The 19057-nt window shown below is 42.4% G+C and overlaps 1 protein-coding gene across 1 annotated transcript in view; it reads right to left on the bottom strand.

The window, feature by feature from the left end:
- Positions 1-19057, bottom strand: part of Sh2d4a (SH2 domain containing 4A) — a 62177-nt gene that overhangs the window by 20586 nt on the left and 22534 nt on the right. Inside the window, exons 5-7 of the mRNA XM_026395828.2 lie at positions 9230-9310; positions 5087-5198; positions 2886-3084 (exon numbers count right to left, since the gene is read on the bottom strand). Of these exons, the coding sequence (XP_026251613.2) occupies positions 2886-3084; positions 5087-5198; positions 9230-9310 (392 nt within the window). The remainder of the gene's footprint in view (positions 1-2885; positions 3085-5086; positions 5199-9229; positions 9311-19057) is intronic.

Below are 19057 nucleotides of genomic sequence, written 5' to 3'. Positions count from 1 at the left end.
TGCCTTCCAGTTATGGACATCTTGACTAAAGTTCTTTTCCTAATTTTTCTTGGCATTTCTTAAATAATCTTTTCCTGAATTTGATATTACCTTTTCTGTTTGGTTTTTGGGGCAAGAGGCTAGATGTGGGACCCACCCATCCCACTGTCAGACTTCTGAGCTAGGATCCAGTAACATTAGGTATTATAAGTAACCCAGAGATAATTTAAAGTATACAAGACTCAGTGCCAAGGTTATATTAAATACTGCACCATTTCCTATAAGGGACTTAAGCATCTTGGTTATCTTGTGGAATCCTGAAACTACTCTCCCACAGATACTGAGGGACAGCATGTGTGTGCCATCTGTGTACACACACACACACACACACACACACACACAACACTACATACATCTCAACATCTAATTACATGGGCTGAGCTAATGAGCAGCTGGACTCCTTGTGTACCACCATTATACACTCCCCAAGGGTAGACAGAGGGAAGAACACAAATCCATCGCCTGTCCTTCCAGTACCAAAGGGAAAGTCATAGGTATGAGCTACTGCTGTGTTAAAACCTAGATTTAAATTCATTTTTAATGGGAATTAGAAGGGCCATTAACTCCCAATTAAAATTTCAGAAAATAACCATTAAAAAGTTGAAATATACTTTTCAACTTTTTGAAAAGTTGAAAAGCACTATTTTCCAGCACTATCTTCCCAGAGAGCATTTACTTGCAAGCAAAAGAAATCACATGTGATAGACAAATTCTTTCCTAATGTTTTCTTTATTTGATTTTTCTCTTTTTTTCTCTGTTTCCACTAACCTCCCGGACTGGCTTTCTTCCCTTCCCTATTTTGAAGAGGTTTAGTTGTACTAAAAGACAGTCTCAAAAACACAAAGTAAAAGGAAAAAGATGGTTTGAAGATTTGGAAGAAGAAATAAACAACTGGATCATTTTGAAATAAATTCAGTGGCAGGGCTTGAGTTCAGGTATGTAAACAGGTTTCCAATACAAAAAGCAATGCTGCAATTAATAAATATATTTTAAAACCTTACTTAATAGCAGAATAATCCTGAGCAGAATTCACCTAAAAATAACAACGACAAATAATCTGGGTGAGCCGCTGGAATTTCCTGTAATGTAAATTAATTTATGGCTCTTCGTGCTTTCTATGATAATGTGCATTACTGAGTCACATGTGATGCGTATTACATATACATACATACATGTATATCTGCTTATACATGTATATATTATTCCTCATGATTTTCAGAATGTTTTAGAAAAAATATGCTATCAGATTTGACTTTACTGGAAAGCCACCATACATACATGAGATTGTATGATATATTCTTGTACTAGCTTCTAAGTGAGGTTCTTTTTCTCCAGAAAATCCTTGAAGATGGAGCAAAACTCTAAAGACACAGGCCCTGTCTTCTCCTGGGCTGGCTCCTGGATGACCTCTGGTCACTGTGTAGAGCCCCAGGCTCAACCCCACCCAGCCTGACGCAAGAGGCACCTCAAGCAGTACCTTAAGTTGGAAAAAATGAGCTGAGCACAGCTCACAACAAGAACTGCCCTTTTAGAAAGTCCACCTTCGTTGCTGCCAATCAAATGCCCTGTGCTCTAAAAATACTGCAGGGAAGGGACACATCACAAGGCCTTCTCCCATGCCACCCTTGGAAAACACCGGAGCACAGGAGTGAGCCACACAGACAGCCCTGCCCCAGGCTCCGTGACCAGTGTGCACACGGACAAGCCTCATGGTGGACAGGGCTACACATGGGAGCCCGATCACAAAACTAAGGGGACATGTATCTCTTGTTTTGCTGTCCATAAGGAAAAAAGATCTCCTCCAACTGTCATTTTGTAGAACGTGGTCATTTAGTGTTGGTCCCCACATCTCAGAATGGAACTTTTCAGTTGAGTAAGTAGAAGCAATTATAGCAGAGGAAAAGGCCCACCTTTGTGTCTCCTCTGAGGTCATCATCCCTGTTAAGGAACAAAATGAAAACAAAAACCTTGATGATAACGACCAGTTCCAAGTCAAGGGAGATTTTGTTTGGTCTTCGTTTCACCACACTCCTAACGAAGAAGTGTTTTTAGCTTTTATTTCAGAAGGCAAGGCTAAACATAGTCTGATTCATTCCATCCATAATTAACTTTAAACATTTTCTTTCTAGATATTAGAATATTAGGGCCAGAGGTGTAGCTTACCTACCATGCATGAGGCCCTAAGTTTGATCCCCAGCAACCACAGAATTAAATAAATATTAGAATATCAAAAAAATAGTATGATGTCAGTAGCCAGGAAAAAAGTACTTTTGTCATCAGTAAACATGAGGGAGAGAGGTCTTCTACTGTGGTATCATTGCCTTTTTCTTCAGGGTTTTTCCAAAACAATTGTTCTTCCTACTGCCCCCATAGCCTAGGAGGCAAAGTTTTCATTGTTACCAAATAAAGTGTTTATTCAAAAAAGGAGCATGTGCAAATTCTCAAAACATGAAATCAGCCAGGGATCTCAGAAGGAGAACTGCTCTCCATCCCGAGTCCTCAGCGGTGGAAACTTAGCGGTGGAGATGACATCGAAGTCCACCAGCCCGCAGGGTCCTCCTTCACTGTCCTTTTATCACTAGAGGCATCCTGGGCTGCTGGGCAGGGTTCAGGAAGGCCTCTTGCTCCCAGCCATCCTCATCACAGACTGGGCTCCAGGAATCCTAACTACTGGGTCATTTCATGGATAAGAGAGGGATGACTCAGGGTCAGGAAGCAGGGCTAGAGGTGAGGCTGAGTCCACCAGCCTCCAGCCAGTCTCCCAGGCCCACGCCCACACCCATCACATGACTGAGCTTTGATGAACCCATCCCAAGGCTGCGCCTAGAGCCCCTGCTGGTTCTTACCCAAGAGCCTTTGGGGGATGTCCCGCTGGGGGTAGGAACTGAGGCTTGGGTGGAAGGGGAGGCCTTCTGGGTTTCTGTGGAGCACTCAGTCCCTCGCCGCTTCTTCCTCTCTGGGCTGCCAGGGATAACCTCTTGTAGTCTTCCCGTGCTTGTTTAGCCAAGGAGCGTCTCTTCTCATCAGCTGCTTTGGATTTTCTCACTAGAAAAAGAATGAGGTTTGAGAAAGGCCCACGTCAGCCCACGGAGACAGGAGGAGACGGTGCATCACGGTGCACAGAGCAGGGTCTGGGCAGCTAGTCACCTGGTTCTATTGAAAAACAGTCACAGGGATGCCCCTTGCCCAGCTCCTAGGGCTAGCCCAGCGCTCACTCCCTCTCTTCATCTGGGAGCTGGGGGATTTTCACTGGGGAGCAGGGAGGGCTAAGAAAGAGGTGGAGTTGGCAAGACCAGGTGATGAGCCTCAACGGAGACCAGGGAGGCAGGACCCTGGGGGCAAATGGCCACAGACAAGGCAAGGAACAGCACAGCTTGCCACAAGTCATGCTCAGAGCCTGCCCGGAACTGAACCACATGTGGCCTGGCCTGCCAGAAATACCCTTGGGGATTATAAGTAATCTAGGAAAGATTGAAAGTATACAGGAGGAGGTGCCCGTATGCAAATAGTGCACCATTTAATATAAGGAACTGGAGCATCCTCAGATTTGGGTCTCTCCAGGGGTCCTGGAACCAATCCCCTGCTGATACTGAAGGACAACTGCTGTGTGTCCATGTGTACACACACACACACACACACACACACACACACACACGTTCTGGATAATTGTAGAACATGTTAGAACATGTCAAAGTACCCCAATACTGTCTTTTATTATTATTTGTAAAAGAGAGAGTGTTTTGTTTCAGCCACATAAAGTTAAAGACTCTAACGTGAGATGAAAGAATAATTTTTATTGAGTATATTTACACTTCAGGCTTTATTGGTCAAATCCTATTATAGTTGACTTCAAAGAGATATCAAAAATATTTCATTATACTAGGATTTCAGGGCCCAGCAGAAGGTGGTTACTGGCTGGATCTTGCAAATATTTTCTCTTCACAAAAATTATCATTTTAATGGCATTTGTTGTAATGGGACTGCAGACCAGTTTAGGATTCCCAACACCTTGCCAATACTGCCACTCTTGTTCTGCTCAGCCTGCCTCAAGGGATGATCTGGCTGTTTAGACTTCTTTGTGCATGTCAGATGGAAACCCTGATCCTTTCTCCAACATGAATTCCCTCATCCTCATCCTTGAGCATCCGCTGCTTGGCCTTCATTTGCATTGGCTATTTTTCTCCCCATGGGCTTATCTCTGGCAGTGCCAGCTCAAAAGGGGGTCAGAGTTGGGTCAGAGGGATACTAATATATCAAGCCTGTTATTCTGTGTTCTTTAGATTACAAAGTTATGTCACATTGCAACATCACACTATACCCCATAAGAACACTTGTTATGAGTCAATAAAGAATAAAGCTTTTTTTTGGTACTGGAGATTGAACCTAGGGGTGCTTAACCACTTAATTCCCAGCCCTTTTTACTTTTTTATTTTGAGATAGGGTCTCAAAGTTGCTTAGGGCCTTGCTAAATTGCCGAGGCTGGCCTCAAATTTGCAGTCCTACTGCCTCAGCCTTCAGAGTCTCTGGAGTTACAAGTGTGCACCACTGTGCCAGGCAAGATGAGATTTTTTAAAATGCATTCACTGTTAAAAAAAAACCTACAAAAAAGTGAAAATTAAATAACCTTAAATCCCACCTCTTCAAGAAAACTAATATTAATATGTTAATAACCTTATAGTTTTTTCCTTCGTAACTTAGACTTTCTAAAGTAGTGATATTTTTCACACTATTTTATGTTTTTTCTTCTCTGAGCTGAAGAGGTCATTAGACACTCTTCCAAAGCACATTTGTCATAGCTACATGCCATCCCATCATCAAGAGAGCTCATCATTTTGATGGTATAAAGAAGAATTGAAAAATCATTCTGCAATTCAGAAGTAGCTCTCCTAGGTCTTTGAGTCATCGCTTAGGAATGACATTTGAGTAACAATTTAGCCTGACGACATCTCTCAACCACCCACTTTCAGTGCTTCCTGGACTCAGAGTTTTACTCAGTGAAAGATGCAGCTGAGGGACTCAAAGCAGCTCCCGGGGCCTCGCTACTCACGGGAGGCCTGCCACTCGGAATCTTCTTTCCAGTTCTTATAAATCTGCTTGGTTTTGTCTTCCTCCACTTGCTTTATTTCTTCGTCTTGTTTTTCCTTTACCAATTCTTTCTTCTGTTTAAAGAAACAGAAACAAGCATCGGTGAACAAATCCAACAGTCTCTGTGGGGAGAGGGCAGCAGGCACCTGACTTCTGTTGAACCCTCTCTGGCCCACGAGGGAGGCGATTTGGTATACGCAGTACTTGCAGCAGGCGTAGGTGCTACCTGGTTGTGGAATTCCAGAGCAAGTCACTGAACTCTCAAAGGCTCTTTCCCAAAATCAAAAAGGAGAAAACAGAGTTACAGTAAAGGTTAAATTTATTTATTTATTTATTTATTTGGGGGGACTGGGGATTGAACCCAGGAGCACCCTACTACTGAACTTCAGCCCCAGCCCTTTTTAAATTTTGAGACAGGACCTCACTAAGCTGTCTAGGCTGGCCTCCAACTTACTATCCTCCCACCTCAGCCTCCCGAGTCTCTGGGATTACACGCACACACCACTGTGTTCAGTGATGAGGGTTAAACTTTTTAAAGTGCCTGCGCAGTCCAATGTACAACACATAAAAACTCAGTAAGCTGAGCATGGTAGTGCATGCCAGTAATCCCAGCTATTGGAGAGACTAAGGCAGGAGAATCCCAAGTTTGAGACCAGTCTGGGCCATTCGGCAAGACTGTCTCAAAATTAAAAAATAAAAATAAAAAGGGATGGGGATGTAGCTCAGTACTACAGCACCACTGTGTTCAATCCCCAGTGAGAGAGAGAGAGAGAGAGAGAGAGAGACAGAGAGACAGACAGACAGACACACACACACACACACTTTCAATAAACAGTCTTTTCTCTCAGGCATAGCACTTAGTTGCTCCAAATATATTTCCCTAAAACAAACACACTATTTCATGGAAACCACAGTAAACACCACTTTACAATGGCTGACAGTTTCCACAGAATAACTGCACATTCCCGGAGCAACCTCACTAGGTCTTAAACCACGTTCCAAAATGTGATTTTAGGAACATTTTAGTTGTTGTTTAAAAAAACAGACAGATATTTTTAAAAGCATCCTTGGAGAAGGGAAAATGCAAAATAAATGTCAGTATTCCTCTAAAAAGGGGATTCAGTTTTTTTCATTGTGATAAAACACACATGACAAATTTACTCTCTTCACCATTTTTAAGGACGCTATTCCGAGGCCTGATGTGTCATCAAGGGAATTCATTTTAAACTAAAGAGAAATGAAAAACCAAATCACTAAGACCTAGAAAGTATTTTTTTTTTTTTAATTTTGATTATCTGGATGCGGCCTTCTGAGTGCTCATAATACAACTGAATTTACAACTTTGGTGAACTAACGAAGCCTCGGTTAACTAAGTAATAAAGCAGGCTGAGCAGGCCAGGGAGGACCGTTCCCTCCCCCTGCTCCCCAGCTTCCTTCTCTATCACAAGGGGTGGATTCCAGAAAGAAAAAAAGGTCTCCTTGCTGCAAAATTCTTGCTCCACAACTAAAATATACATAAACCTTGATGTTGAGAAACTTGTTTTTGATCACTCTGGGAAGTCATAAAGCACCGTTAATGTAGTGACAATTCATAAACTGCACTTCAGATGTAACTAAAGTTGTCCATCTTCTGTTTTATTTTCTTACATTATTTCCCTGCCTCGAGCTAAGCTCCTTTTGTTTGCCAATACATGCATTATAAAAACCAAGGAACCGCTTTTGATGTTTGAAATGACTGTTAAAATTTGCCATCCTGAACTGAAGCTGTTTACAAGACTGAAATACATAAATAAGTGCTGCCAGCCACTTCCAAACTCAAACAGAAAAAGAAAAAAAAAAAAAAAAACCCAAGGTGAAGAGCTGTGTTCTTCCTTCACATGCATATGTATTTATTTCTAAGTAACTAGAAACATGATTCCAACATCCAATCAGGATTGTCACGGATATTGTTGCTTAGGATAAGCAAGAAGTCAAGGACATGAGAATACTGAAGGAAAATTATTAAGTGACTAATAGCACAGGTAGCACTTGGTTGACAGGTGGCACTCAGGTGACAGAGATGCTGTGTTTAGTCAGTCTCCTTTCTAACCTGCACCGCACTTAACACAGGCCCAGCGGGGAAGGAGACAAAATGACCCAGTTCACAGACTAACAGTAGATGAGGTCTGGCCCTGACCTCTCTATTTCTTCAAAGCAGCCAGAAGACTTCAAAACTCATCTGAGTTACTCTAACAGCAGGACGCTGCCATTCATGACCGTTGTTCCAGAGAAACTTGGGAAGTGGGCCTGCTCACTTTCTCTCCAGTTCTCTGCCACTCCTTAGCCAGGTCAAGTGCAGTGTGACCTCAGTGCCTCATCCCTGCAGCTCCCTCTGCCCCAAACATGCTTCCCCCAGACACTCACCCACATCGAGCCCTCCCTTGTTCCTTCAGGTCTTCTCAGCTCCAGTGCCACCTTCTCTGACCTCCTCTCAAAAATAACAGCTTGACCCCACCAGCATCTCTCAGGGACTGCATCCTGCGTTATTTCCTTACCCACAGGGTGACCTGACATCAGCAATTCAACATGTGTGTCCTCCATTCAAAATGCAAGTTCCCCAAGGGCAAGGATTTTATCTAATGTGTTCATAGAATGCATCCCCAATTTCCACACCAGTTCCTAGCACACAGTAGGCACTCAATAAATGTTGAATGAATACAAGGATTCTTTGCCTTTCTCAACTGTCATCATTTAAGATGATGTAATGTCATCTGGGCAGTGCTACTGGAAACTTCTTTACTGCAGCTGTTTTGGTCAAGGGTGCACAGAGTCATCTGTCAGTTCCCCTAGGGACTGATGCCAGAACTCCCAGTGAGTACCAATATCTCTGGATACTTAAGTCCCTTATATAAAATAGCCTAGTATTCACATATAACCTACACACATGCTCCTGTACACTTTAAACCACTTCTCACAATATCTAATGCAATGTCAACAGTTGCTATAATGCATTATTTAAGGAATAGTGAGGAAAAAAATCAGTCTGTATAAGTTCAACAAAGATGCAATTTTTTCCAAATATTTCTGATGCATAGTTGGTTGAATCCACAAGTGCAGAACCCATGGATACAGAGCGCCAATTGTATTACTTCATTGTTATGCATGCAGGGATCAGAATTCCAAAAATCCATCACAACTTTTTTTAGACATCAATAGACCTTTATTTTATTCATTTATTTATGTGCAGTGCTGAGAATTGAACCCGGTGCCTCACACATGCCAGGCAAGCGCACTTCCACTGAGCCACAACCCCAGCCCCTCATCACGACTTCTTGAAGTCTCAAAACTTTGAGCTCTCCAAGTTCCTGCCTGTCCTGTAGAGGGATCAGGGAACTGATCACACAGTCCCTAGGAACATAGACCTGGGCAGCCTCCTCCACAGGCCAATCTCTCAGGCCTGGGCAATTTGGTATTTTCCTTCATAGGCTGGTATCTTACCCTGCTTTTTCAGACTATCTGTGGGTCAAATTCTACTTCAGTTTTCAAGTGCCAATCTACGCCTCATTTATTTTGAGCAATGTATGATCTGTTCACAATGAAGCGTGATGGGCAATGTGGAATTTGGTCAGGAGGGAGAATGTCGCTTCTAGACGATGGGGAGTGATCTAGTGCCTGCGGGGGTTCCTGGCTCAGTGAACAGGGATAGCACAAGACTCTGCTCTTCCTCCAGAGCCAGGCTCACAGAAACAAGGAGCACACCAGTGACTGCACTGGAATTCACTGCTGCTGCCAAGGGTGGCGCGCCATTTATCACGGTCTGAAATCTGTCTCCCCCCTCCCACCCTCCTGTGTTCCCAGCAGCCCAGGATATCGCCTCTGCCTTGGCTCATCCGTGACTGGTTCAGCAGATACATCTTGGCATCTGTTCTTTCCATGACATTCAACACGTTCCCAATTCGGGATTAAACGGGGGAAAGATGAATAGCTGTGTGTGCAGCTTTCAAGACAGATTTCGCACTCTGTTGCTTAATTTCACTCCTGCATGAGACTAATTAACTAATTTGTGAAACATTAGTGGAAATGGCTATGCGCTGAGCTCCCTGAAGACAGAATGTAAGTCTTTTACCTGGTAGAATCCATATGCCTTCATACGATTGATAGAATCTGCCAACATTTGCTGAATGTTTCTTGATGAACTGCAGGATGACTAAAAATTAAAGGAAATACATTTTTATAGCATTTAGAGCTGCAATGCAATTTCAGAAGCTAATCTGTCAATGTGTCCCTGGTGTCATTGTTCACTAATACAGCCCCCAACCTGATACCAGTTTCCCTTCCAGTGGCACCTGAGTTTCTGAGGCCAATCTTGACTAGCACCTAGCACAGGAGGCCTCCCTTAGCATCCCCCCCTTATAGGGCGTAGAAATGAATGATTGCCCATGAGCCAGAAGCTGATAGTTTGGTGTGTCTTGCTCCCATCTGGCCCTGGGGAACCTGAGATGATTTCTAGACAAAACTTGACTCCATAATTTAAATCCTCCTCTTGCTCCATCTCTGTATCCCATCCTCTGCTTTAGTTGAGACAAAAGGAGTGCCTAGTCCATGGCACGGAATTGCAGGATGCCTTGCCCCTCCAGGACCGGAGATGTGTGGGGAGCACCAGTTTGCTGCCAAGGAGCCCTGCCAACTGCCCTACCTGGCTCACATGCCACCGCACTTCCCTGCCCTGGTTATCCAGTATCTAGGTTTCTGGGGCTCTAGATGGATTTCCCAATAGGCAACTTTCCAGATCCATTGCTGGAATTCCCCAGCATCTTTCCTGCCCACCATGTGCTGACCCCTCTGGCACTGTGAGTGAGCTGACAAATCACAAGAGACTGCTCTTAAGACCTCATGGCCCTGTTCCTGTCCCTGGCCTGAGTGCAGAGCCCAAGCCAAGTCCCAGCATGAGTAGGTACATGCTCTGTATACCCCCAAACAGCCACCCCCCAAGCCACATGACTGTGACTTACATGACTTGTTTCTGAGGATTCATTCTTAAATTTTGGCACAGATTAGAAATTGTCAGCAAATTTTCATCAAAAGGTCAGTGCTGATATTCATAAGGGTACTGCAGGGTCATTACCATGCCATGGAATAAACCAGTGGGCACAGACTGCCAGCTCTCCTAATCATGTTCTGTATTCACAGCAGCTGGGCATATGGCTACCCAGCCACACTGCATTTCCCAACTGCCCCAGAAGTTAGATGTCCCCAGGCAAATAAGTGATCTCTAGGCAGGTGATAACTGGCATTTGCCTCTTCCATCCAGGACCTCAAAATCTTCTTCACACACTCCTCCAGGCTACTACCCCCTCCTCTGGGCCAGAATGGTAACAGTGGCCATGCTCCCACTAAAGATCGCAGAGCCCCTGAAGGCTGAGGCCCTGAATGACCGTGTGGAGCTGAGCCCTCCTGAGCCAGAACACGCAGCCCAGACGGTTATAACAGAGAAAAGAAACTTCCCATTTTTATTTTGTCCATTGTATTTTGGGTCTATTTGTTTCAAAATTTTAGTTACCTTATCTGATAAAACTGGCCACAGCAGCTACGGGTGGCACATTTGAAGCTCTCTGCTGAGATGACTTTTATTCATTATTGGTGGTATAATGAATCCTGATTCTACAAACAGTTACTAGTCACAAAGGCCTCCGATGGCCAGGTTCTGATGAGTGGCCTGGTAATATTTTTACTCCACACATCTTTGATGGATGGGCCACCCGAGCCCAATTTTCAGATGAGGAGACTGAGTCTCAGAGGAATTGCGTAGTTTTCTCAGGATCACACAGCTGCCTTGTGCCGGGGTTTATGCCTTTTGGCTCTGTTTACATTGTAGTGATAGGAAAATGAAATAGGAAAATTTTCTTAAGCTAATTACTTGGCAACAGAATGAATCTATAGGTTTCCCAATCACCACTTACCATATTCCCACTCATTTTCTATCTCATTTTAATATTACAAAAGGATATTCAGCTGTGAATCTAAAGTAGAAGAGTACAGCAACCATTTCCTTTATTTATAAACAAATTAGAACTGTTCCAACAGGTTTTGTGTTAAGTCCATCTATTCAAGAGTCCAAGAAAACTTTGAAAATCATTGGATGCATTTCTACCATAAGGAATGTGAGTTTTGAAAGTGGGCTCACTCTCCCTTTCCTCATGGATCTAAGATCCATAGGACACTCTTGTGTAAAAAGGATCCGTTTCCCATATGTTGGAAACTGGGAGGCAGGCAACCCTCCTCCATGCTTTCCTCAAGTATTAGACATGATTCCCACAGGAGCTGGCCGCACTCTCAGAACCAGAGGAACCAGACCTCCTGCTTGGGATCTTAAATGTCCCTGAAAACTCATGACTTATAGGCTTGGTCCCCAACATGACACCACTGAGAGATGGTGGAACCCTTAAAGAAGTGAGGCCTAGAGGAAGGACTATGGGTTCCTAGAGGTCGTGCCCTTGACAGGGGCCTGGTCCCCTTCTCTTCCTCTCTTTTGTTTCCTGGTCATGAAGCTCTGCTGCACTCTCCCCTTGTCATAGGCCCAAACAATAGGGCCAATCAATCATGGACCAAAATCTCCCAAACTGGTGGCCAAAGTAAGCCTTTCCTCTTCACAGGTTGATTACCTGTGTTTTTTAATACAGGTGGAAAGCTGCCTAGCACACCTTTGAAATGTGTGTTTTGAAAAGTGGCGCTTTCTCACCACTTGATTTTTAAAGGGATCTTCGTTTCTTCCTCTCCTCACCACATGCCCTTCCTTTCTTACTGGCATTTTCTGTATGCTCTCTCCTTTTGCCCTTAGCAGATACGATGAGACTATTAATATACATAAAACAACCCAAAACTAAGTACCGATACGTGTGCCAGACAGTGCAAAGGGAAGGCATGGTGCTGGGGACTAAGTGGTCCCTGTGGCGATCATCACCGTCTGTGTGGTGGTCAGAGCTGATGTATTTTGTCTGTCTTTAGAGTTTTAGGTTCTGTTTGCAGCATATCAAAGTTCACAAGTCGGTTCTTGAATAAAATAATTTTTGCCTAAAATCGACTCATTTAACCACCACTCTAGGGGTAAGTACTTCTATACAACTAAACCACAATGTAAACCCTAAAGCTATTATATTCCAAGAACCACATTTTTAAAAATTCAACTCTTCTTTGGGCTGGGGTTGTGGCTCAGGGGTCGAGCGCTTGCCCATCACATGTGAAGCACTGGGTTTGATCCTCAGCACCACATAAAAATAAATAAATTTAAATAAAGGCACAATGTTCACCTATGACTAAAAAAAAAATTAAATTCAGCTCTTCAAGGTGAAGTAAGATTTGCCATTATTCCAAAGTGTTAAAATACTATGAAGAACTTACGACTTGCATAGAAAAGTTACATCTGCTAAATCTAATTTTCTACAAATCCAGGAACTACACCCAGCACAGTGGAATAGACTAAAAGTAGTGTCATCCAAAAGAAATTTCCTTTATTAAAAAAAAATAGATTCATAGGCTCAAAAGTGATGGCCTATGATGGAAAGAGCAGACGGAGACCACCTCTAAGCACTCCCAGCATCCCCAGAAGGATGAAGAGCCTTCTCAGAGAGGGTCCCACGCCCTCTCCAAAGCTTCCTTAGGACGCTGAGTTCCAGAGAATACACTCATTAGTTATTGCTACACAAAAGAAAAGAAGGAACAAAGCCACTCTACCTCTGTAATTTTGGCTTATCAGGCACTTTCAGGTCTAATACATCATTTGACCTTCAGATCAGGTATCAGAGTAGATAGTATTCCAAGAGTTAAGGTGGCCTGTCCATAGGTAGAGGGTGAGGACTGCAGTCCCTGTCATCTCCCCGCCTAAAGCTTGCTCCTCCCATGGGTCTCTCAGGGAGAACATGTGTGCCCTCTGGTCCGCCTCTGCAGTCACCTCCCATTTTCTACCTCAAAGAGACCTCAGCAGCTGCTGAAACGCAGGCACAGTTGAAGCAAGCCTGTCTGCATGATTTGCTCTGTTTAAAATAAACACTGTCATTAATATTTATGCAAAGCTCCCCAAAAATAGAGAAATTGAAAGCAAACAACATCAGAAGCTAATGGTCCTACTGCAGACACCAAGTCAGAATGAAAATCCCGATTAGATCTGCGAGTGTAGTTCACCCAGACTGGCCAAAAGAGTCTTTTTAAAACAACTACAAAATGCTGTTGGAAGTACAGCAAATCAATCTACACAAACCATCAAGTAACAAATGGATGCTGCTGACAATATCCATATTACATGGTTATGAAGTACCTCCCCCCAGGGATTAGGTGTCCTATGAGAAGGATTATCCTAGGTATATCCACTTTTTAAACTGGATTGAAAAAACATTAATTCTGGCTTTTAAATTAATATTTGCTTTGTTTCAAAGTAGGGTTCAGCAATCAGACAAATGCAAGTGCCTTTCATTTCAACTAAACCCAGAATCTCCAGTAAACACTACAATTTTGGCATTTCATTTCTGCACTAAAGATGAAAATGATGAATTGACAGGATAAAATCAAGAATTTATTTTTGGAAAAATACTACTAAGTTTTTACTCAGCCTATTCTCCTACATGTCTTAAATCCATGATGTTCCTTAATAGAATGGTGGTTAGAATCATAACCTCCATATGTGGAGCTAGTGTGCCAGCTCGTTCACCATCTCCAGATCCACAGAAAACAGAAAAGGAGCCCTCACATTTTTGCTCAATGAATGAACACATGTGAAATTCATGGAACGCCATTTCAATGATTAACAGATACTCAATCTAGTTCTACTATTAATCAAGACATCCTGAATTCAAGTACTCTGAAAATCAGTGATCTAGAACTCACTCCTTTTGTTAACCAGATCATTGACATAATCAGATCATCCTCTTCCGAACCATTTTAAATTAAAAAGGAAATTTCTGAATGATGTCTATATATATATTTTTTTTAGTATACCAGGATCTAGCATTTTTCTTCTAAAATAAGGGAAGGTAAAATAATGATGTGCTTTGATAAAGAGTAACAAAGAAAGAGTAACAAAGACTAACAACAGAAAGAGAGAGAAGAATATTTTCCTAAGGCAAATCGATTAACAAGAAGAGAAGTGGGACAATACATTTTCTTGCTGTAAACACAGTATGTGCTCCCTAGAGTGATGTTACTGAAACATGAATCGGGACAATGGAGACCCGAGGAAATCTTTGCCCCATTTCTCTAATATTGTTTCTAGCAAAATCCATGCTCAGAGACTCCTGGGTACTCTGCCTCAAAAGAACATCAGACTCAAACAAGATGCATGATTCAAAGGCACACCTTTAAATAATATATTGTCTTTACTGAGTTTATTTTCAACACATTAGAGCATCAAATTGTCATATTAGATGAACATTTGTTCACTTCTATTGCACCTTCCCCTACAGCTCCGTAAAGCAGTGCACATATGATAGAACTAGGCAGCAGCCTCTCCAGAGAATGCAATAATGCAGAGCTGGGAAAAGTTGTTGAGGCAAAGCATTTCAGAAACGAAGAGTTTGAAAAGCCACTTACATCCCATCCATAGAAAAAGAAGAAAAATAGCCAGGCATGGTGGCTCACACCTGTAATCCCAGCAGCTTGGGAGGCTGAGGCAGGAGGATCATGAGTTCAAAGCCAGCCTCAGCAACACTGAGGCACTCAGTAAGTCAGTGAGACTCTGTCTCTAAATAAAATACAAAATAGGGCTGGGGATGTGGCTCAGTGGTTGAATGCCCCTGAGTTGAATCCCCAGTGCCAAAAAAAGAAAAAAGAAAAAAAAGACAAGCAAGAAAATAAAGGAATTGTAAACTATAAAGTATAAGTAAAAAGTAATAAAGGATCATTAAGAGAGCATTCCGAGTCTTAAAAACCTGACTGATTCAGGATGTCTTGATACAATGGGACAAAGGAACCTAACTGCAAATAGTAATAGAAAATAATATTCATAGCATACATGATACTTTGTAAAATACTTTCATATATATTATTTCATTTGATTCTCACATTTGCCCAATGACATGTAGCTACTATAATCTCCATTTCATAGGTCAAGAAACAGCCCCAGAGAGTTGAATGAATGACCTCTAAAAGTTCAACTTGACCTCAAGAGTCTCCTGACTCAGGATTCCTTATCTTTGTTCCCCGCACGCTGCTTCTAATGAGGTGGATAAGTGAATCACTGCAAATATCACTTGGCATCACTCATTGGACAGGTGAGTCTTTGCAAATATCACTCCCGATGTAGCTGTGTATCAGGAAGTTGATAACCAAACAAAGCTGAGTTCCCAGTTTCATCATGTACAATCCTCAAGACCAGAAATCTGGTTTTCTCTCTTCTAATTTACTTGTTATTAAGCTTTTTTATTTAAAATCCTTTCATTTGGTGATTCTATCTTACTTAAAATTTTATTCTACAAGCTACCATGAAATTCTATTACAGTGACATGGAAGCTATTCAAGTAATTATGTAAGTCTGATTACGGCTCTACTCTTGAATTAATAAGATAAGCACAATTATTCCTTGTATGTTCTTACCTGGAATACCCAATATTTTATCTCTCATAAAAACAATACTGAGATGCTTCCTTCATGTACACTGACCGGAAGGGAATCTATATCAAAGGAATCAGTCACGAGTTTGCGGGGGTGGGGGGTGGGGTGGGGGGGGATTAGACCCCTTCTTCCTTTACAACTGACTCAACCCTCAAAATTCTGGCTTGCATTTCAGAAATCTCATTCTGCTTCCAATGGGATTCCTTCTAATAAGTGTGCACCTGACTTCTCCACCTCCCAGAGATTGGTCCTTTGTCTGTACAAAGGACCCAGGTCACACCACAAAGGGCACACTGGACCCAGACCCAGGGCATCTCCACCCTGCTCCACACCAGGCTTCAGGCTGGCCTCTGCTTAGTCACCATACACAGCTTTTTTTCGCCCTTTAATGAAGCCCAAGCTGCATAAAACCCAAACTTTGGTTGCTACAAAAGAACACTTTGAGATGAATAACTAACCAAAAAAAAAAAAAAAAAAAAAACCAACTTGGCATATTCCTTTCTGTTCTTTCACTAAAATGGTCTGATTTTAGGATCTCACTTCTGAATCCCTCTTTTATAAAAGCAAACAACTAAAATCAACTTGGGGGGAACTGCTGGTTTCAAAGTAGATACAAGCTTAACTTTGCTTTGGAAGGGAAGTTGAAAGAAGAAAAAAACTAAGTGAATATTTTCATTATTAACATCATTTTCCAGGTGGCTCCCTAACTGCTATCTACTAATGGGAACATACTCCCGAGTTCCAACACTTAAAAATATAAGTGAAAACTACCACAGGCTCAGTGCCAGGTCTACCATGAACCTGCACATTTTAGTAGAGTGTTTTTGACATCATTAGTTGTTATAGTGAAATAGCAGATTTAAAAGCAAGTATCCAAGCCTCGGCAAGTGTGGAAAGGTGTGCATGTGTTTGTGCCAGGGGTGTGCATGGCGGGCTGGAGAGGCCGAGGTCTCATCTCCATTTAGTTAAGGAGGATGAGACAGAGAAGCCTCTTGCTCAAGCCTTTTTAACTGCCAGCTGAGCAAGGTCTTTTTTCTTTTTTTTAAATTTTTATCGCAATGCTTTGAATCCCAGATGTTTGTGTTCCAACTCTTTTAATCTCCTGTTTTGCTGTGTGGCCGACTCTGAAGGCCATTTCTGTTAAAAAAAAAAAAAAAAAAAAAAGACAAAAAACAGTGGAATAATTCCCTGGAGATAAAAATCTAAAAGTGAGCAGATACAGTTTTATTCAAGGTCCCCTTCAGGGCAAGGACAGTCGGTCTCCTGATTAATGAGTTCCTGGACTACAAATTACATGTAAGGAGAGAAACACAAAGGGGCTTATCTTTGAATTAGCATTCTCTGCCATTCTCCAGCCACACTCAGCACTTCTCTTTCAGGACAGGGAGAGAAACACTGGGTACATTCAGACTATGCACACACGGAGGGTCCCTAAGGACCTCCCCACAGCTGCAGGGTACTCCTGGTTCCAACCAACTCCTCCAGGCAGGGTGATTCTGCTCACACGGTGCAACACCTGCCATCTTCTCTGTATCCCATGAACTCCCATCACATTGGTCTCCACCTGGGAATGGGACCTGCTTCCTAACCTCCATGTCTCAGAACTTTGCTAGATGCTAACTGAATCCTGCAACTGACTGCCACCTCCGGTTCAGTGACAGGCACCCAGTAACACTGTACACGGTGGCCCACCCAGAACAACAGCACTCTCACTGAATATGAAGCAGAGCATCATTTCCAAGACTTCTGAGCTGCATCACCCCTGCCAAAAACAAGGATGAGATGTGTATTTCATAGAGGATAATGGCTCTGCAGAAAAAGACCCACACACTTGGTTCCAATGGAGGTGTAATGTCCACATCCTCCTCAACGTAGACAAACCAGCCAGCCTCCTTTTGCCTCCAACTCATCATCTGAGAAATGAGAAAGACCAAGCCTGGGCTCAAGATAAAACAGCATCTTTTAATTGAAGGACTTCAGGGGACAATTTTTGCTGTTTCCATCAGCTGAGACTGGGCAAGCATTCTCATATTCAGAAATGTTTTCAGCCTCCTTTATAAAGAAACAGTACTGCTAAATTTAATATGTGAATTTTATTTTGTAGAGGGAATAGGTCCCTTGCAGCATGCTGCCCCAAGTCACAGTGCTGCTTAAAAGCACGGAAACTGCCATTCCCAGACTACGCATCTCCTAATGTGCTAGGAGCATGACTTCCAGGTAGCTGGTACTTAATTGGGCAGTCTTCATTTTGGATGTTTATTTAGTCAAATTAAAATTTTAAACCAACATAAATACATTATTTTTAAAAAAGTCTTTTGACAAGATTATCTTGAGTATGTGGAAAGGAACCCTGAGCCTGGACCTTGAGTTTTCTCAGTCTCATAGCAGAGATCAAAGAGCTTCTCAGAACCCCCATAGAAGAAAATTAGCTATGTTCCAAAAGAGCTAAAAGATACAGTTTTTGAGTTGGATGATGGGGGTGCTGTGGCAAAAAGAAGCTCTGGACCGGATAGCCTCTTGACCAAACAATACAACATTTGGGCTCCATTCCCAGAAACACTTTTTTAAAAAGTCTTGTCAAAAAACTTTTTTAAAAAGAATGTATCATCCTTGCCCGATGCATCCCTGCCTAACTGCTGCTTGAATATACAAGACTAGACCTCATGGTGTGGCTTGTCCATTGAAATTGGACAGAAACCCTACTTAACAGCCAGTGGTCTAGGAGATAATATTCTTCTTCTGCAGGCATGAGTGTTGGTTTAGGATATGAAGGTTCAGTGTTAGAAGGAAACTTAGGAGGAAATCATCTCAGCCATCAGATCCACCTCAACAGTGAGCTCTTGGGACTCTGTATGGCTGCCTGGAGCACTCTGCTGACAGAGGTGTGAGGCCACACCTGGCTCCTCATGAAGAGTGCTGTGATCCATCAGTGATGTCTGCCTGGGGTGGGGGCATTCAGACTTCCTGGGCTTGTTCTCTGTGGCTCATACACACCTTAAAAATCTCTAATTTTGTAAATGAGAAAAATAAAGCCCTGCAGAGACAGAGTCAGGAAGAAAATAGAGCTCTTGTGACTCTACTTAATCTTACTCTCATGACATTCCACTAACTCAAAAAAAAAAAAATCCTTTATTGACATTCTGAAACTCAAAAGCTCTGAAAACATATTACTCAAATGGAGGGGGTACTTAAACTAACATGGGGCTATTTACCATATTTGTGATGTTTGATTATGGAATACTGCTTCAGCTCTTGCAGTATTCATCAATATATGTTTTCTAGTAGAGGCACAGCATTTCTTTTATAAAATTTGAAATCATTTGAAATCTAAAGCCCAGCTTGGCCCAGAGGTTTT

This window comes from Urocitellus parryii, chromosome 14, assembly GCF_045843805.1.
Source record: "Urocitellus parryii isolate mUroPar1 chromosome 14, mUroPar1.hap1, whole genome shotgun sequence".
NCBI classification, from domain to species: Eukaryota; Metazoa; Chordata; class Mammalia; order Rodentia; family Sciuridae; genus Urocitellus; species Urocitellus parryii.
The sequence above is the reverse complement of the archived record's forward strand: the minus strand, read 5'-3'. Positions and strand labels throughout refer to the sequence as shown.